This window comes from Alosa alosa, chromosome 1, assembly GCF_017589495.1.
Source record: "Alosa alosa isolate M-15738 ecotype Scorff River chromosome 1, AALO_Geno_1.1, whole genome shotgun sequence".
Taxonomy (NCBI): domain Eukaryota; kingdom Metazoa; phylum Chordata; class Actinopteri; order Clupeiformes; family Clupeidae; genus Alosa; species Alosa alosa.
Window position 1 is genome coordinate 23,484,456 of NC_063189.1, and position 18,316 is coordinate 23,502,771.

General features: G+C 41.3%; 1 protein-coding gene across 1 annotated transcript; it reads left to right on the forward strand.

The window, feature by feature from the left end:
• Positions 1-1,725: 1,725 nt before the first annotated feature.
• On the forward strand, positions 1,726-10,015 carry tacr3l (tachykinin receptor 3-like). Its single transcript, XM_048264307.1, has 5 exons — positions 1,726-2,559; positions 2,924-3,112; positions 3,912-4,062; positions 7,969-8,165; positions 8,622-10,015. The coding sequence occupies exons 1-5, from the start codon at positions 2,192-2,194 to the stop codon at positions 8,917-8,919; spliced, it is 1,203 nt and encodes a 400-aa protein (XP_048120264.1). The 5' UTR covers positions 1,726-2,191; the 3' UTR covers positions 8,920-10,015.
• Positions 10,016-18,316: the final 8,301 nt, after the last annotated feature.

Sequence of the window (18,316 nt, forward strand, 5' to 3'; positions counted from 1 at the left end):
ACAGCTTCAGGTGATACAAAATGCAGCAGCTAGAACTAAAAGAACTGACCACATTACTCCAATTCTTAAGTCCTTGCACTGGATTCCAGTAAGTCACAGAATTGACTTTAAAGCACTATTGCTTGTTTATAAATCAGTAAATGGAGCAGGACCTAAATACTTGTCAGACATGCTTCAGCAGTACACACCTTCTCGTCCTCTCAGGTCCCAGGTGAAAAACCTGCTAGTAAAACCTACAGTTAGAACTAAACATGGTGAAGCAGCTTTTAGCTGCTTTGCGGCTCAGCTGTGGAACCAACTTTCGGATGACATTAAAAAGGCTCCAACTGTAGCCAGTTTTAAATCTAGACTTAAGACCAAACTGTTCTCAGATGCTTTCTGCTAACTGTGCCGAGTTACAAATTCTGAATCTGCCTTGATAATTATTCTACTTTGTCTTTTATTACTTTTTTTTACTACTTTTGCCTTTGTTTTTGCTTACTAATTATTCTTTATTTTTAAATGATTTTACCTTATGTTTTATGTTTTCTTTTTATTATGATCTTTACCTTTTAACTATTCTTTGACTATATTGCCCTTCTATGCTTTTATTTGTTATTATTGTTTGGTTTTGTTTATGTAAAGCACATTGAATGACCTCTGTGTATGAAATGTGCTATATCAATAAACTTGATTTGACTTGACTTGACTTAAAGGGTGTATCAGTATTAATCCTGCCTAATTGACAGAGGAATATGCTTCCTTCCTTTGCCTGGGTTTACACACACACAGAGAGAGAGAAAGAGAGAGAGAGAGAGAGAGACAGACAGACAGAGAAAGATGTTCTGACTAATGCTCCCCCTTGTGGTGGCAGCATCTGTGGAAGCCCCATGGGATTACAGCCACATAGAGGGATGAAAGCCTTTTCTGCACCTGCTCCCCTATCTATCAGTGAGCTTTATCCTGCCTCCCAACCTGTATGCCAGTCAATTAAGTGTGTCCTCTTGCAGGATATACATGAATAAAGTTAAGGATGTTGCTTGCCATGTTCTTATACCAAACCATGGCATTATGGTATATAAAACTCCTAAACAAACTAAAGAATGTCATATCTAAAGAAGTATCAACAGCCTAAATTCACAGGGTATTGCTTTTTTGTCAATTTTGTCAACTATGTTGTTGTTGTGTTCAGTGTTTGAGGTATATTGGTATAAACCACAAACCACTTGTCACTTGAGGACATGACTACCCCCAGCAATAGCACAGTTTTAGGAGGGATGATCTGTTATGACAGCCAGCATCAGAGGCACCAAGTGCTTTCCAAATAGACAACAAGATGAGCAGGAGACACTTGGGTAGCTTGAGGCTTAAGAATGCAGACAAGCTCAGTAGTTCCTGCTGATTCGCCACCTTTGTCTGCAATAACAGCCAAGCAGCATATGTGTCTTTCATTAACTGATCACTAGGAGAATGAATCATTATCTTTGAATGGCCCATAGATCAATGCTATCTCTCTGAACATGTCTTGAAAATCTATTATCAACCACGTGCAGTCCTGAGATAACAGCATGACCAGATGGAGAACTGTCAACAAGGCTTTGATTCATGTATAGACACTGTGATATCTCCTTCACATGGCCAGTATTCCATTGAGTTCATCCACAGTTATTGAAGCAACTTTAATATTTCTCATAATTTCGATAGTGATGAATCTGTGTTGATCCATCCATGTTTGCAAAAAAGGAAGAGAAGATGCTTAATGATGACTGCGGCTTTTTTTTTGAGAGTTGTTTGCATTCCATTCATAACCATTAAAAAAATGTCACCTGTTTCTTTTGTGATAAATCGGCTGTGAGGTAAGTAAGTCCAATATGTTCAGTCGAGGATGTGCGTGTGCGATGTAGTCATTACACAGGCTGTGTCTTGAGGACCTCATTGATCAGTCACCAGGGACCTCACTGAGGCGTAAGATGTGAAAGCCACAACACGAAAAGTCTGGTAGGCGTCGGTGTTTCGGAATTTTACGCAGCGGCAGGGGCATTTTTTTTACATTGGGGACAAACCTTAATGACTAAATGTACCCAAGAATGCAGTCTGCAGCGTTGGACACTTATATAACCTATCCAACACACCTGGCAAAATCTATTTTTTGATGACACTATTTTCACATAAAATATTTTGTGCCCCAGACTAGAGCATACTTTGCAGGGGAATGGCTGAGTCATCGAACGGATCTAACATTACGCGTAACTTCACTAATCAGTTTGTTCAGCCTCCATGGCGAGTTGCGCTTTGGTCAGTAGCATACAGTTCAGTGTTGGCAGTTGCTGTGTTTGGAAATCTGATTGTCATTTGGATCATTTTGGCTCATAAGCGAATGCGAACGGTTACAAATTATTTCTTGCTTAACTTGGCATTCTCTGATGCTTCGATGGCTGCCTTCAACACACTTATTAATTTTATTTACGCCACTCACGGCGAATGGTATTTTGGAGAGGCATATTGCAAGTTCCACAACTTCTTCCCTGTCGCCGCTGTGTTCGCTAGCATCTATTCCATGTCTGCTATAGCTGTTGACAGGTAAGAACACTTAATCTCCAGTACCTTCGCAATGTCTGTCAGTGTGCTTGGCCCGTGTATCATAATTGCATTTGAAGAATAAGGCTGGTACACTGAGCGTCATGTCTTGTGCATACGACTCACGTAGCCTAATCTTGATTGTTGCCTTGCAATGTATAAAATTCTATTCTCTCTAGGACTGTAAAAGATGAACCTTGTTAATAGAGAACTAAGGATTTCAAGCTCTTATTATATTAAACAGAGACAGCAATAAAGATGCGATCTGTAGTTTTTGTGTGACCATCTGTATAGTCAAATAATGCATTTGTATGTGTCTCTGTTTTATAAGTGTTTGTTTATGTATGTTTTATGCATATGCATATAGGTATATGGCTATCATACATCCTCTGAAGCCCCGTTTGTCAGCCACTGCTACTAAAGTTGTGATAGTGTGCATTTGGGCGTTGGCTGTTGTGTTGGCCTTCCCCCTCTGTTTCTACTCTACCACCTGGAAGATGCCCCAAAGAACATTATGTTATGTGGCATGGCCCAGACCCTCCGATGATCCTTTCATGTAAGACACAAACTCCTCCCTTCCTCTCAGTTCGCCACAGCTGTGACTGTTGGCACAGCAATGCATCATTATATGCTATCTCACAAATTAATTAAATTTCCACACTGTTGTGATTGGGGCTCAGGATCAACATATCCCTGATATCCTCCTGGCTTACTTTCCCTCATGCATATCTTTGTCATTTCTCCAAATACTGATCTAAACCATTTTGAAACTGTTGTGGAAGATACATGTCTGTGTGGCTATCCTGTCCTCTTACCTTGCCATGACTTTTCAACAATCCATCGCATGACACTTTAGACACACACAGTCATTTGGGTCACACACAGTCATTTGGGAAAGAAAATCAATCCAATTTTTTGGAAACATTAAGAGCAAATAGATATCACAGGGACATCAATCACTTTTGTAATCAGAAATAGAATAATTGATTATCAAAGTTGTACAAAGAGATAAGTAGGGCAATTCCACGGAAAATGGACTTTTTGTCACATCCATAACGCCAGTGAAATGCCTTGGCATTTGTATGATGTGAATGATAACATTCATTTTTTGTGCATTTTTTCTCATTTACATTCATCAGTAAAAAATAGCAAATGCTCAAATTTCATGTAATCATTCACATCATACCATACCATCACATTTTATTGGCATTAAGGATGTTACAAAAAATGTAATTTTCCATGGAATAGCCCAGTAGGACTGTTGAAATGAATATGATTAGGCAAACAGGCACACTTACAACAATGAGATTTTAAAAATGTCATACCTAACCACCTGTTTCTCCTTATCTGCACAGGTATCATATCATTGTGGCTGTGTTGGTTTACATGCTCCCCCTGGTGGTCATGGGTATCACCTACACCATTGTGGGGATAACACTGTGGGGTGCAGAGATACCTGGAGACTCATCCGATAACTATCATGACCAGCTATGTGCCAAAAGAAAGGTAAGTAGAGCATGCCTCGGAGACATTTCAGCCCTGAGCAGCATGTTGTACCCTGTAATCATGTCAGCCTTGGTATAGCCTATGTAAAATCCACTTTTTAAACAATTCATTTGATCTCTCCCTGCCCTCTGTCATTCTATGCTATCCAGAAAAAGACTGACAGATTTGGATTATTAGACAGAGAATAGATGTTTTTAATTCCATGATTGATGTAATGTCAGTATTTAGATTTAGTTTTGTCCAAACTGACCCCCAATTGAATACATCAAGATGAATATATTCTGGTCTATTTTTGTGCTTGTGATCCTGTTATGCTTTGGCAGACTATTGTTGGTGCTCTCTAGGGCTCATTTTGCACAAGGATTAAGGTCATTTCTCTACGTATGATGAATGTCTATCGGGACAGCTGCGAGGGTTTAAAAAACACTTTCTACTGTATGTTGATTCTAAATCAGGGATTACCCAGAAGTTCTTTATTTCTGAGTCAGGAAAATGAGTTTGTATTAATGACAGTCTTGTCTTCCTGAAAACTAAAGCCATTGTTTTTGTCTTAATGGATTAGTGTGAGAATTCCCTTTAGATTTTTTCCACCTTCTAGCTCCCAGGAGGACATTTTGTTCATATTGTTCTTAATCTCTGCCTAGTTTATTTGTAGGCCCTAGAGTTGTTTTACACAGTTTTGCCAGTTGCTTTTGGTGAGTAGAGTGGCCAGGAAACAGGAAACAGGGTTCTTCGAGTGACAAAGTGGAAATGGATATATCCTACCCAAATAATTCTAAGGTCAAAGCACATAGTTTCTTGCTGATAGTTGAAGTCAGGAAAAGGAGGTTTGGGATGTGAAGAAAGAGACACACTGTGAGGTGTTGCTCCGGCACACACTGTTAGGTGTTTGTCCTGCACAAATGATGAACGTGGAGTTGTTTGTCCTTTTACTCCCTAAGGCAGAACTCCAGTAAAAGGAAAACCTTTAGGGCTCCTTTCAGGCACGAAAATAAATTATCAATGTATTCTGCGGCATTCTCATCAATACCATGTGGACCAGCAGTTGTGTCAGGTTTCTTCAAGAAGAAAGGGCACATTCAAATACCATTAATTAACTTGAGTCTGGTATAGTATACTAATTTACATTCATTAACATTCTTTCCAATAAAGAGACACTACAATACAAATGCAGTGCCCCAAGCACATACACACTGGCCAAATAGTATCAATACCATATGGCACATGCCCACCTAGCTTCAATGGGCACAAGCCCTCTGTGGGCCTACCACAACACTGCTTTTACGGTCTCTTAGAGCTTTGTGTTTAGTCCATCTATAACTATAATAATAGTGAGAGAAAGGGAAAGATATGCAAACACGTTTGCTTATAAAAGATATTTAAATTTGAGTTTGAAAAGCCCAGGCCTTCATGTTAGAATGATTTAAAACATATTCTCATAAATTGATCAGTGCAACTTAATTCTGAATGCCACCAAATTTAAATTGTAACCGTGTTTCAATATAGTTACTCATATTTAGCGTATGTGAAATACATAATCCTGTATTCGCTTGCTGATTATGGCATGTGTGGTCTGTGTTTATGCAGTATACTTGAGCTTTCCCACACCCCTTAATCTCTGTCTGTATTCATGCAGATGGTTGGCCACTGTGACCTGCCGTGGTGTTGGGTGCGTCATTGCTAACCTTTAGCAGCTTAGTGTGTCTGTCTATGACAGGAACGCACCATGACCTCCATTGGCACCTCAAGACCCATTAGGGAGGCCAGCCTCCCTTAGAGCAGTGATGTGGATCCACCCAGTCATGTCCCGATGAATGAAAAAAATAAAAGTTGACAGGGAAGCAGGGATTAAAGTTCTCTGGCACCATGCTTGAATTCATGTGGGGCAGTCGAGACCAAATTCCTTGTATACGCAAGTATACTCGGCCAAGAAACCTGATGTACATTTACTTGTGTGGAGCTAGTTCTGCAGGACATGCTCAAAGCTTGTCCCTGGAGTCTCTGTACTTGTACAAACTTCCTAAAAATACCCAAAAAGTCTCTCATATAGAAATGGCCAAAAAGCCTCATTCATTGACACTGTCCCGTTAAAATATTGTCTAAGATTATGTTTTATGTTAGATGTGATGTGAAGGACTGTAAAAGCAAATGACTGAGAATAAAAAATCAGATGCTTTACAGGGGATATATGCAGAAAGTGTGCTCAGTGTGTACTGACCAGCACTGACCTGATGTGATGAATATTTTGAAATACTTGGCTTTTGATTTCCATGATCTATAAGCCACTCTCATGAATATTAAGATCAAGATTAAAAAGCTTGAAATAATTCACTTAATGTGTAATGAATGTAGAACATATTTGGAAAAATAATTATTTTTTGAAATACATTTGAAATACATTATGGGAAAAAAGAGCTTTTCACACACACTCAGGGAATGTAGTACTTATGTGAAGACGGTGTAGCATGTTTAAACACTGAGCATGTGTGTGTCTGTACTGATGGCTATTGATTTCAAATGAGAGAATGTAGCCTTTACAGTTCCACCGATGCACCTTATCCACTCATCGCTATCAGCTTTGGCCAGACCCATGAATTTTAACTTGCGGTTGAATGGCTCTCAAAGCAGTGGCTTCAGTGTTTGGCGTCAGTGCACAGGCGCCTTTCATGTGTAAATGACTCCATTCTCTTTTGAGGGCATTGCAACCCTGTCATATTTTCTCCTCTATTTCTGCTCCAATCCTGGACAAAGGGGAAAAAAGTGTGAGCGTAAAACAAGCATAGGCTACATGGAGTGGCAGGGTATGACTGCCGAAAACTCTGGCATGGAGTGGCAGGGTATGACTGCCGAAAACTCTGGCATGGAGTGGCAGGGTATGACAGACGAAAACTCTTTGCAGTAATTGGCAGTCATGAGGACCACTGCTGTTTTTGTCTGTGATGACAACTGCCACGCTCTGATTTGTGATTTTTGGTAAGAGACTATTGGCAAACTATTATCTTTGGCAGCAAGCCTCTCATTTTCAACTATGGATCCAAATACAGAGCAAAGCTCTTGGCCAGATGTTCTGAATCCTTAATGTAATGAGCCATTTAACAGATGTTGAAAAAACTAATCACAGTCTAATGAGGAGCAATGGAAAGGTACTGTATTTTAATATAATCATCTAAGGCTGAGTTCACGGTGAGCTCTTAGCAATGTATAACATATTAAAAGTGTACATATTTAGACCAAAAATGGCAATTCAAATGAGATGGCACACGAAACTGCAATACAGGGCAAAGTGTGATACATTGGATCTGTAGATAGCCTCCTCTGAAACATATATGAAGAGCTTTTCTCCAAAATGCTATATCCAGCTTTTTAATAAATATTTTTTTTAGATTTTGTTTTCCAAGTAATTTCAGTGGAATTGGGTTATTCTTATCTTTACTCAATCAATCAGCATTGTGATGCGTCTTGCTTTGTTTAAGTTCTGGTGTATAGGTGTGCAGGTGCATAGACTCCAGCATTGCCAAAGAAGTCATCATGTGAATGTGTCTTTTTTCCAGGCCTTCATGGTGCAATTCATCTAGTGTAGTTATTATCTCCACTTGTTGTTAGGCTACTCAGTAAGTGTCTAGTGAAAATTTAGTGAAGAGTGATGATGTCGCCTATAGAGAAAATCACCAAAGCACATTTCAGCTGCTTGTACCCTCCCTCCTTCCATACCCTGTATCTCTCTCTCTCTCTCTCTCTCTCTCTCTCTCTCTCTTCTCAGTGAGTACAAGAGCAGCTTGTTTCCTAAAAATCTCTTTGTTTCTGTCGTCTGCATGGAATCCAGGGAGATACTAGTCTGGAACGCCATCGTTCACCAACGTTTCCATCGGTCTCTCTCATCTACCATATCCGCTTCTTGTCTTTAAGGTGGTGAAGATGATGATTGTGGTAGTGGTGACTTTTGCAATCTGTTGGCTGCCGTACCATGTGTATTTCATCGTGACTGGCCTGAATAAATGGCTGAACCGCTGGAAGTCCATTCAGCAGGTTTATCTGTTTGTGCTTTGGCTGGCCATGAGCTCCACCATGTACAACCCCATCATCTACTGCTGCCTCAATGGAAGGTGAAAACACATTTTCACTCATTCCTCCTGAAGCACACACACACACACACACACACACACACACACACACACACACACACACATACACAGAGAGAGAGAGAGACAAACATCCCTCTAATTAAGGCAAATACACAAAATCTCATAATGTCATGCTTTGTGGCAGCCTTATGCAAACTGTGTCCTCTCCAGAAACTGTTCCATATTTCACCAGCAGGGGGTGCAGTGATTTTGTGGGTGGGGCACACAGAGTTTTGTAACCACAAGTTACAGCCCTGGGGCCACTCTGAAATGGAACGCTTCCGTGTGTGTGTGTGTGTGTGTGTGTATGTGTGTGTGTGTGTGTGTGAGTGACTATGAGATCATTACTTGAAGAAATGAGATAACTCATCTGCAAAAATGACCTTAAATGGTAATGATTTAAAGGCCCCTATGGGTAATTGTGTCTCTTGGCTCTAGGTTCCGGGCGGGGTTCAAGCAAGCACTCCGTTGGTGCCCGTTGGTGCATGTGTCAAGTGCAGATGAGCTGGAATTGCGTGCTATTCGCCTGCAGCCACGCAACCAAAGCAGCATGTGCACGCTGTCCCGTGTCGACACCAGCCTCCATGGCGATGACCGGGGCCGCAATCGTGACAAGCCTGGCAAACCGCTTGGTCAAGCAGGCGTCGCCAACGGCAGTACTAAAGAGGCTGAGTCACCTGCTGTCTCTGATCTGCAGGGTCCACAGGAGCACATGACAGCAGGGCACCTCCGCTGACCAGACCCAAATGCTCATGGTCTTTCATGGCTCTTCATAAAGACTCTCCAGCAAATGTCAACGATTTAACCTTTTCCACATGCTCAATAGATGTTTTTTATGTGTTAAAAGACATATCACAAGCAAAATGAACAGTAGCCTATTTGTTGTTGACTGACTTGTGGAGTGGAGCTTTTCCAATGATTTTGGAGAATAGCTTTCCTAAGAACACATCTGCACATTTAGCTTTGCAAGATAAGAAAGTTAACGTGTAGCTATCTTACATAAAAATAACATGTTTTGCCATTAGATAACATGGTCACACCTACTGAGTAGTACTACACAACATTGCAGAAAGTGATAGAAAGTGAAGACAGTAGGCCTATTATTCTGATGCATCAACTTGTAGGTGACCTTGGCTGAATTATTCCAATATTAGAATATTATATTTTGGAAATCAAAGAGGGGGTAGAGATGCGTACAAGCTGTTTAAAGCGTATGAAGTGATTTTCCATTGAAGAACAATATTTGAATGAATATTCAAGGTATGAATATGTACCTTAGAGGAACTAAGAGCCTGAATGTGTACATGTTGTAAAAAATGACTCAATGTTTCCGTGCATCATTTTATCTGAATGTATAATGCTGCTTTTGATGTAGGAAGACCAGTATGTGTATTGTGCCAAATCTTTTTGTGAATATGAATCGGAATAAAAAAGGTGAATGAAACAGTGGAACAGGCATATGAGTGTCTGAGATTTTGTTGTGGCATTTTCAAATCCGTTAAAGAAGTGTTTACTCGCAATACTTTGCTATTAAACGCTAACTGAATAGGCCAGTTATTGTACCTTATAAAATGTGAATGTCCTTAATACTGTGAGAGTGTGTAGGCCTACTTAAAGGCTTCTAAAATCTTTATAGTTTTGTATGTGATGTTGAGGTTTTTCTTGATTTTTTTTAAAGTTCTACACTTTCTGTATGTTAAGTATGTGCAGAGTACAGTTTCAATGTTGTTATTTGAGTAATTCTGGTGTTAATCTCTTGTGTTTGTGATAATATGGAGCTGTTTTCGTAAGTCAATAAAGGTGTTGCATTCTGAAAAATGCATTGAACTGCATCACCGTGACACTGCAACCAGGGTTGTTTTTGATTAGCTATAAAAGCTCCAATTTGACTGATTAATTCAGCAGTTTAATGAGACTTCTATTTAGCCAGCTGGCAGCCTCTCAGTGAGAGGAAGAGATGAGATTCCCTAGGCCTAGTACAATCTGCCTGATGAGTCTTAAGTGCGGAATGAAGCTCAAGATGGAGACACTTTTTAAAAAAACATTTAGATTGAATTATCTGTCACCTTCCTGGTACAGCAAATGCATAATGTCAGCCATGAGAAATACTGCTCAGCTTCCGAATCAGGCCCCTGTTATCTTAAATATCAGATATTAGCATCAGAAAACTCAACAGCAGTAATATTCACATCAACATTAGGCTCTACTACACCATAACCACCATAAAACTTGGTATTAGGCCTACAACTCCTTTCCGTCTCCACTTCATCAAACTACACCCATCCGTCCACCCACCTAATTCCAAGAATGGAAACACTGACCAAGTAATTTTATCTTCCTCTTCCATAAAGAATGCTAGTAACCATGGGGGCCTGATTACACATGACTCATCCTTTGCAGAAGCTGTGCAACATTTAGCATTATGCTGTCCACAGATGAATCAGTTGCCATGACTCTTGACCTTATATCTTACACCCTGTTCTGAATTGTGACATTGTGTCTACCCTTTTTTGACATTGTGTTTCTGCACAAACATAGACAGAGTCATTACACTGTCAGACTAGGGTGTGTAAGGACAGCACATTTAACCCAGTCATTGTTTGGATAGGAACATGAAAAAAAACACTCTTAAATCTTGATTGCTTAAGCAACACCCAGTTTGTTACAGTACAGGTATACAGAGCACTGTCACCCACTGAAACCAGCTTTTTAACTGTGATCAATATTTTAGTTTAATCCTTAGTATAAGATTTCACCATGACTTCATTTGTGTACAATTCTAGTGTTAGGGCCTACTGGGTCAATTGTCACACTGATAAACTAATAAACATAGATGGCAAAAAGTGTTTTCACCATGGCAACAAGCAATGTAGCTTTGGTAGCTATACTGTAGTTTAGTGAATATTTTTGCTTCTCGTTCAGCTTGAGGATACACTGTCGTCCATAACTATGCTCATGTCTTCCATTAGCTCATTCTTGGCAAGCTTCCAATAAATTATTTGAGGCGATAACACAGCCAGACAGTGCAACAACTGATTTGACGGTGCCAGCAATTTAAGATGGGGAGAGGAGAGGGAGTAAAGTGAGAGAAATATGAGTGGGGGAACCATACACAAGAGATATCGCTGACCAAAATGATGATAGTTACATTTCATGGAGAAGTACTGAAACAGCTCTATCCAGTTATGCAATGCCAGCAGACATGTAAGAACAGCTATAAGAAAAGTTGGACGTTGGACTAGCATTGGTGATGCCTGTGTAGAAAAGCTGCCTCACAGCTCACAGTTAACAGCCTTATATCAGAATAGCAATATCCACATAGCACACCAGAGCTCCTCAACCTTTTGGGGGCTAAGGCATTCCAAAAGTAAAACCAAAGCTCCAAGCCACACCGACTGATGGTTTTTGAATATGAAAAATGTCACAAATATTATTATAGGCCATAACAGCTGGGTCTTCATTCTCATATACCTGTATTTTTCCATGAGCTGAGCAAAAGAAAGGCAAGTTAGACATTATTCACAGATTGGGAAAGGTGATTTTACTCTTGCCAACAAGGGCACACAGCCATCTAAGAGTCGTGAGATGGATCTCAGCTTCACATCATAAAGTCAAACTGAGAAGGCTATGGTAGCCTACTAAAAACCACATAAAAAAAGTTATAAATCTCTGACTATACTGAAATCCTTTTTTAATTAAGAAGCTGTGTCATTGATGCATGTAAAAATGCCCCTCTTGCCTATATGAGCCTGTACAGAAATGCATTTGGTTCCTCAAAATTCAATGGCACACCTCACTTTGCCTCACAGCACACCAGTTGAGACTGGCATGCAAGACAATAAAACATTACTTTCACGGGCATCACATTCCATCTACAAGATATATTAAACACCAATGTTCCACAATGAGTCACGCTGACGGTCATCATTATGATTGAACACTCAGACAAGCTGACATCAGGAAAATCACCCTTTATGTTATACACAGGAAAGACTATTGGTTGGGAAAAAGCCATAGTGGCCAATGAGTCAAAGTCAAAGTCAAAGTCAAAGTCAGCTTTATTGTCAATTTCTTCACATGTTCCAGACATACAAAGAGATCGAAATTACGTTTCTCACTATCCCACGGTGAAGACAAGACATATTTTACCAATTTAGGTCCACAGACAAACATAACATTCAAGTAAACAAAAAAGTAAGTAAATAAGTAAATAAGAGGGCACATATAATAATGAAAAAATAAGAGCAGCAAAATGTGGTTGAAATTGTGCATAGACAGTCAATAAAAACACTAGTGCAAATTCAGGCCAATAAAAGGCTTGGGTAGTTCTGTTTGACCTAAGTAAGAAGAAAGTGGCATAGTGGTGCAAGTTATGTAAGAGCAGCAGAAGTGTTGTGTTTCAGGACAACAACACCAGTTGTAAAGTGTACAAGTGTGCAAGTGTGCAAGTGGAGTAGTGCAGGCGGCCATTTTTGGGTCCAATGTCCAGGATGTTATGTAGCTGAGGGTGGAGGGGGGAGAGGAGGGAGAGAGTTCAGCATCCTTACGGCTTGGTGTATGAAGCTGTTGGTGAGTCTGGTAGTGCGGGAGCGCAGGCTTCTGTACCTCTTCCCAGAGGGCAGTAGATCAAACAGATTGTGAGCGGGGTGACTTGCATCACTCACAATTTTGGTCGCCTTGCGGGTGAGGTGGGTGGTGTAAATGTCCTTCAGGGAGGGGAGTGAAGCACCAATAATCCTTCCAGCTGTGTTCACTATGCACTGCAGGGCTTTCCTGTTGTATTCAGTGCAGCTTCCGCCCCACACAGCGATACAGCTGGAGAGGATGCTCTCGATGGTGCCTCGGTAGAATGTGGTCATGATGGCTGGTGGAGCACTTGCTCGCCTGAGTTTCCGCAGGAAGTACAGGCGGCGCTGAGCTCTCTTCGCCAGTGATGCAGTGTTGGTGGTCCAGGAGAGGTCTTCACTGATGTGCACCCCCAGGAATTTGGTGCTGCTCGCTCTCTCCACCACAGCACCGTCGATGGTCAGTGGCAGGTGTTGGGTGTGACCTCTCCGGAAGTCAACAACAATCTCTTTGGTCTTTGGTCAATGAACAACAAATCCCATTTAACATACTGTAACTCAGCATGGCACAGGATACTAACAGAATCGCACAAGTGGATGGTGACAGCTGCACCACGTGCCGTATACTGTATCAGGTGTAAAGCCAATGTCAGCTGCCAGTCAACAACCTATAGCTTAATCAATGTAACACAGCAGGGCGCAGGATACAACAATGTACAACTAACTGATGGGAGCTGTAACACACGGGATCTGTATAGTGCACTCTGAAGAGTTAAAAACAATAACATGGCACAACACCTCCAGAAGGCTAAAAAGTAGTGTCTGGTATCCTGGATCCACCCCCTTCCACATTCATGATGGGTTAGAACACATTACTACCAAAGGCGCCAACAAATTCAACCAATAATATTTCACGCCGTTGTGTTATTTCAGGTTAATTTATGACCTCTAGTCTGTGTGTGCCTCAACATAACCTCAGCAGCCTCATGCAACTCCTGAGAAGGTACCCTCTAAAGAATATTTTGGGTTCTAGAATAAGCATACCACCAGCCATCTCCACCGCCTTGTGTGTGCTTGGCAGCCTTCTGCTACCAATTCTGTATATTTGACCTTCTTCCTTTCAAAGCCAAAAATTGGAGATACATATACAGTATATATGCCTAGGGTCAGATACAGGACAGTAAGGTCTGTATACATGACAAAAACAAATAATCTCCCATGACACAGTACTGTTAACAGGGCTGCTGTGATAAACCTCCCAACTGATTCACATAATGGGGAAAAGGAAGATATGTGGAATGTTGCTCAACATTCTCCAAACAACAGATGGGATTCACACATTGGAGATAGAGAGGGATTTTTGTTGACACGCCAAATCCTCCTGTTATCACCAGTCAACCAGCTTCAAACCTTTCTAACAGCACAGCCATAAACACAGCATAGCCTAAAAATCACCAACACTCTCTCACTCAGCATCCCTCATTTCCTTCAGCCCATATAGCCATAACAAACTCAGTTGTAATGTAATTTAACAATGTGCTTTTTGTAGTCTTTTTGTGTCTTTTATTGTTCTCCTGAACGGTTACATGCAGCGTAATCTGTTTGGTAGCATGTTTGTGATGATCACAAGCTTCAAAAATAGAAATGCAAGGTTACAATTTGGTTTGAACTTCCGCCCAACTTTGTCCACAAGACCGTTAGTCATAGCAAATGGTCTCATCATTGAAAAAAAAACTTTCTTCCTTAATTCATTGACATGCCATGTGCCAACTCTCTTTGCTGCTGACATTTTCATTTGGTAAATATTGAATGCAATTGAGTGACCATCCAAAGGTTACAGAAGTGAATATGAGGCATGCTCTCACTTCTCTTGGTGATCATATTATGTAAAGCACAACAAGAACATGGTAACAGCACTGCCCATGACCGCAAAGCTTTTCAAAGAATGGTCAGGTCAGCGCGGTGCATTACAAGGGCTGAGTTACCAACTAGCACCTTTACAGCCAGTGCTTCAGGAGAAAGGTCAAGCGGATCCCAGCCACAGTCTCTTCACTCTCCTACTATCTTGTAGAAGGTATAACATCTTTCAGACCTGCATGTTGTCACAGGTGAAGGACGCTATTGCTGGCCCCGTCAGTTATTGGCTACCCAGATGAGTGAACTACACTCACCTAATAAGGTTCAGTGGCAGGGTTAGAAAACATAGTATGTTTATTTATTTAAGTAGATAAAAATAGTCTCTGGATAGCTGGAATAATCCTCTGGGTCTCAGGAGACTTCGAGGGGCCAGCCACCCCTCTTGTTGGAATGCTGGACTATGCTGCACCAAGTGGCCATATACCCTGGTGCTCTCGCTCTCCCTCTCTCTCGAGATTGCTGATACCTTGGTCCAGGTGAAACCGCTCCTTGCGTACCGTGTAGGCTAGCCGCCATGCCTGATGTCGTCCACTAACAGGGTCTGGAAAAAGTGTCTCGCAGCAAATGTGGAAATCCTTAATGAAAGCGCACTTCATTATGACAATTGGAGTGATAACACACAGCAATTCACACTTAATAGGCTGTTTGGACAAGTTACCAAGATCCTACAGGCGTTGGCATTACGTCACGACGGCACCAAGTGGTTGAACCTGGGACAGGGCTGGGGGGAACAGCAGGGCATTATGGCAGTCCGAAGCACTAACCAGTAGGCCACGGCTGCCCAAATACGTCACTTGGCAAGAGATATGCACCAGTCCCTATGAGATGAATGAACGGAAATGTACTATTATCCTTCTTTCCTTTGACTTGGCTGTTCTGTGGCTGCTTGTGGGAAGACAAAGCTGAAACCCATAGCAGGAAACTCACCCCTCCCCCACCCCTTTTCCCACCCTTTTTCTCCTCATAACACCACAGGAATCTGTCCTCTGTTTCTAAGTGTTAAGAAAACACTGATCAGGATGTGTATGTGTGTGTTGGACAGAACATTGCGTTATTTGAATGGTCTCATACTTTCAAAGATACAACATACAGCAGGGCTATTCAGTTAGTTTGTAATGGGGGCCAGTTCATGAAAAGCATCACAACTGAGGGGCCGGAGAAATGCAGCTTGAAATGTGAGTCACATTAACAGCTGTAGATACAATGAACAGCAGCAATATGGGTGTTCAAATGTTGTATTTTGTACATTCATAACAACATCATTAGCCAGTTGGTGGCTAATATCTGAAATCTGTGATAATAACAGTAATGGAATCTGTGCTTTGCGCAGTAACTGCTAGGTCCAAGATTTCCAGTGAGTACAAACAGGATTCAAACACTGTTCAGGTGAAATAATGTGTAATCAGTCGCATATGTAGCTCTTCTGACTTCCTTGTTACATTTGACATGCCACCATTTAAATGAGATGACCGTGACCTCTAGATTTTTTTTAGCAGTGGGGGCAGGCCAGTCATAATAGCCTAATAATAATAACACGGGGGTCCAGGGGTGATTTTTTTTCTTTGTGGTTGCTAATCACACTATTTTAACATGTTTTGAGAGGGACAGGCCCATCTTTTTTCTGACGCACGTCACGGTACCCCATGCATTAAACCAAATGTCACTGCTTGAATAAATGAAAAACATAGCCTACTGGACATGGGCATCGTCATAGTTCACGATGACAATGAAAACGTTTAGCCTACTTGGTTTCTGACAGAAATTACGTTTTGTGCCAACATATTGTAGAAACACAACCACGGCCTTTTTGGTGAACGGAGGTGCAAATCATCTCCTTTAGGCTACTTTCTTTGGTTATTAATATAGTCTACGATTCACTTTAACCACAAAACGTTTTGCCATCGCCACATTTACAACTAGATGTACCGCAGAGCGGTACAAAATATGACTGCCGCCCAGTCCAGCACATTTTTTCCACAAAAATAAATCATGCTGAAAGGCCTATATGATTCTAACTGTCTCACTAAATTGCATTATCCACACTCAATTCTCACTGGTATCTGCTAGACAACAAGTACCAAAACATGATTAGTTCGTAGATTTCACATGTAAAATTAATTTTATACAAGCCCACCTCCATCTTGCCTGTTCATAATTCTGAGAAATTCTTGAATTGTGTGCATGTGTGCATGTACATGTTTATGTTATGTGTGTGTGTGTGTGTGTGTGTGTGCGTGCTTGTGTGCGTGCCTGCGTATGAAATGGGTTAACATGACCCCTGGAGGCAAACATGCGGAAAAAAATGGTCATCCTAGGCCCTACAGTTCTCAAGATATTCACAGAGAACTGTGTCTGCCCTACCCTCCTTCGGGGGTCCAGTCCAGCTGGGGGCTACAGATCAAAACGAAAAACGACGGTTCCATGCTATCCATGTGGGGTTACATGCCCACCAAGTTTTGTGTACCCCAGTCTTTCAGTGTCCCGAATCCTTGTTGGTGTAATGGTCACTAAATGTACACATACATTATTTTATTGTAAAGGCCCCCATGAACGAAAGTCCACGAAACTTGGCATGCATTCGAGGGTCATAATGATCCTACACTTTCAATTTCGCAGTTTTGACCATGTCAGCCAGAGATATTGTGATGAAAACACCTAATGTTTTGCTTTTTTTTTTTAACTAGGTGGCTATACATGAAATAAGTGGTAATGGGATAGGTTGACATGCCCCCTTAAGACCAACATACAAAAAAGGTGGACCTCCTAGGCCCTACGGTTCTCGAGATATTTACAGAAAACTGTCTCCGCCACCTACAGGCCAGTTGGTGTATAGTAACATAAATTAATTTATTGTGTGGCCCCCATGAATGGAATTCCACGAAACTTGGCGTGCATTCAGAGGGTGTCATAATGATCCTACACTTCCAATTTCGTGCAGTTTTGACTATGTTAGGTCACAGATACCTGCGATTACAATACCTCATTTTTACTTTTTTGTGTTTAACTAGGTGGCGCTATACATGAAATGAGTGGTTATGGAATGGGTTGACATGGCCCTTTGAGATCAACATACAAAAAAAATGGTCCTCCTAAACCCTACGGTTCTCGAGATATTCACAGAAAACTGTCTGCCCTACCCTCCTTTCGGGGGTCCAGTCCAGCGGGGGGGGCTACAGATCAAAACGAAAACAGGAGGTTCCATGCCATCCATGTGGGGTTACATGCCCACCAAGTTTCGTGTACCCCGGTCTTACAGTGTTCTGGGAATCCTTGACGGAAATTTGGACATGCGAAAAAGAAAGAAAAGAAAAAAAATCTGACTAAACCTATATGACCGCCGCTTCGCTGCGCGACGGTCATAATAATACAACTGACTGAAAAGAAATTAAAGGATAGATAGAAAGATATGGAAAGGACATCCTGTGTGAGTGAGGGTTGCTATCACTAATATTTAGAAGCACCTATTTCCAGCCGTCCACTTTGTCCCTCTGATCCAGCAGATAAAAAAGAGCTATTGTGAATGAGGGACAGGGAGGGGTGGAGGGATTTACAAAGTGATGAGAATGCTAGAGGCAGATTAAAAGAGAGAAGCCCTTATTCAGAAACCAGAACCCACTGCGGAAGAGGGGAGACAGAGGAGAGAGGAGAGAG

Excerpts from the sequence above, each read along its gene's own strand:
- tacr3l (XM_048264307.1), top strand. The coding sequence starts at position 2,192 with ATGGCTGAGTCATCGAACGGATCTAACATTACGCGTAACTTCACTAAT. Across the intron at positions 2,560-2,923 it reads TCTGCTATAGCTGTTGACAG|GTATATGGCTATCATACATC; the intron begins GTAAGAACACTT and ends ATATGCATATAG. Across the intron at positions 3,113-3,911 it reads CCCTCCGATGATCCTTTCAT|GTATCATATCATTGTGGCTG; the intron begins GTAAGACACAAA and ends TTATCTGCACAG.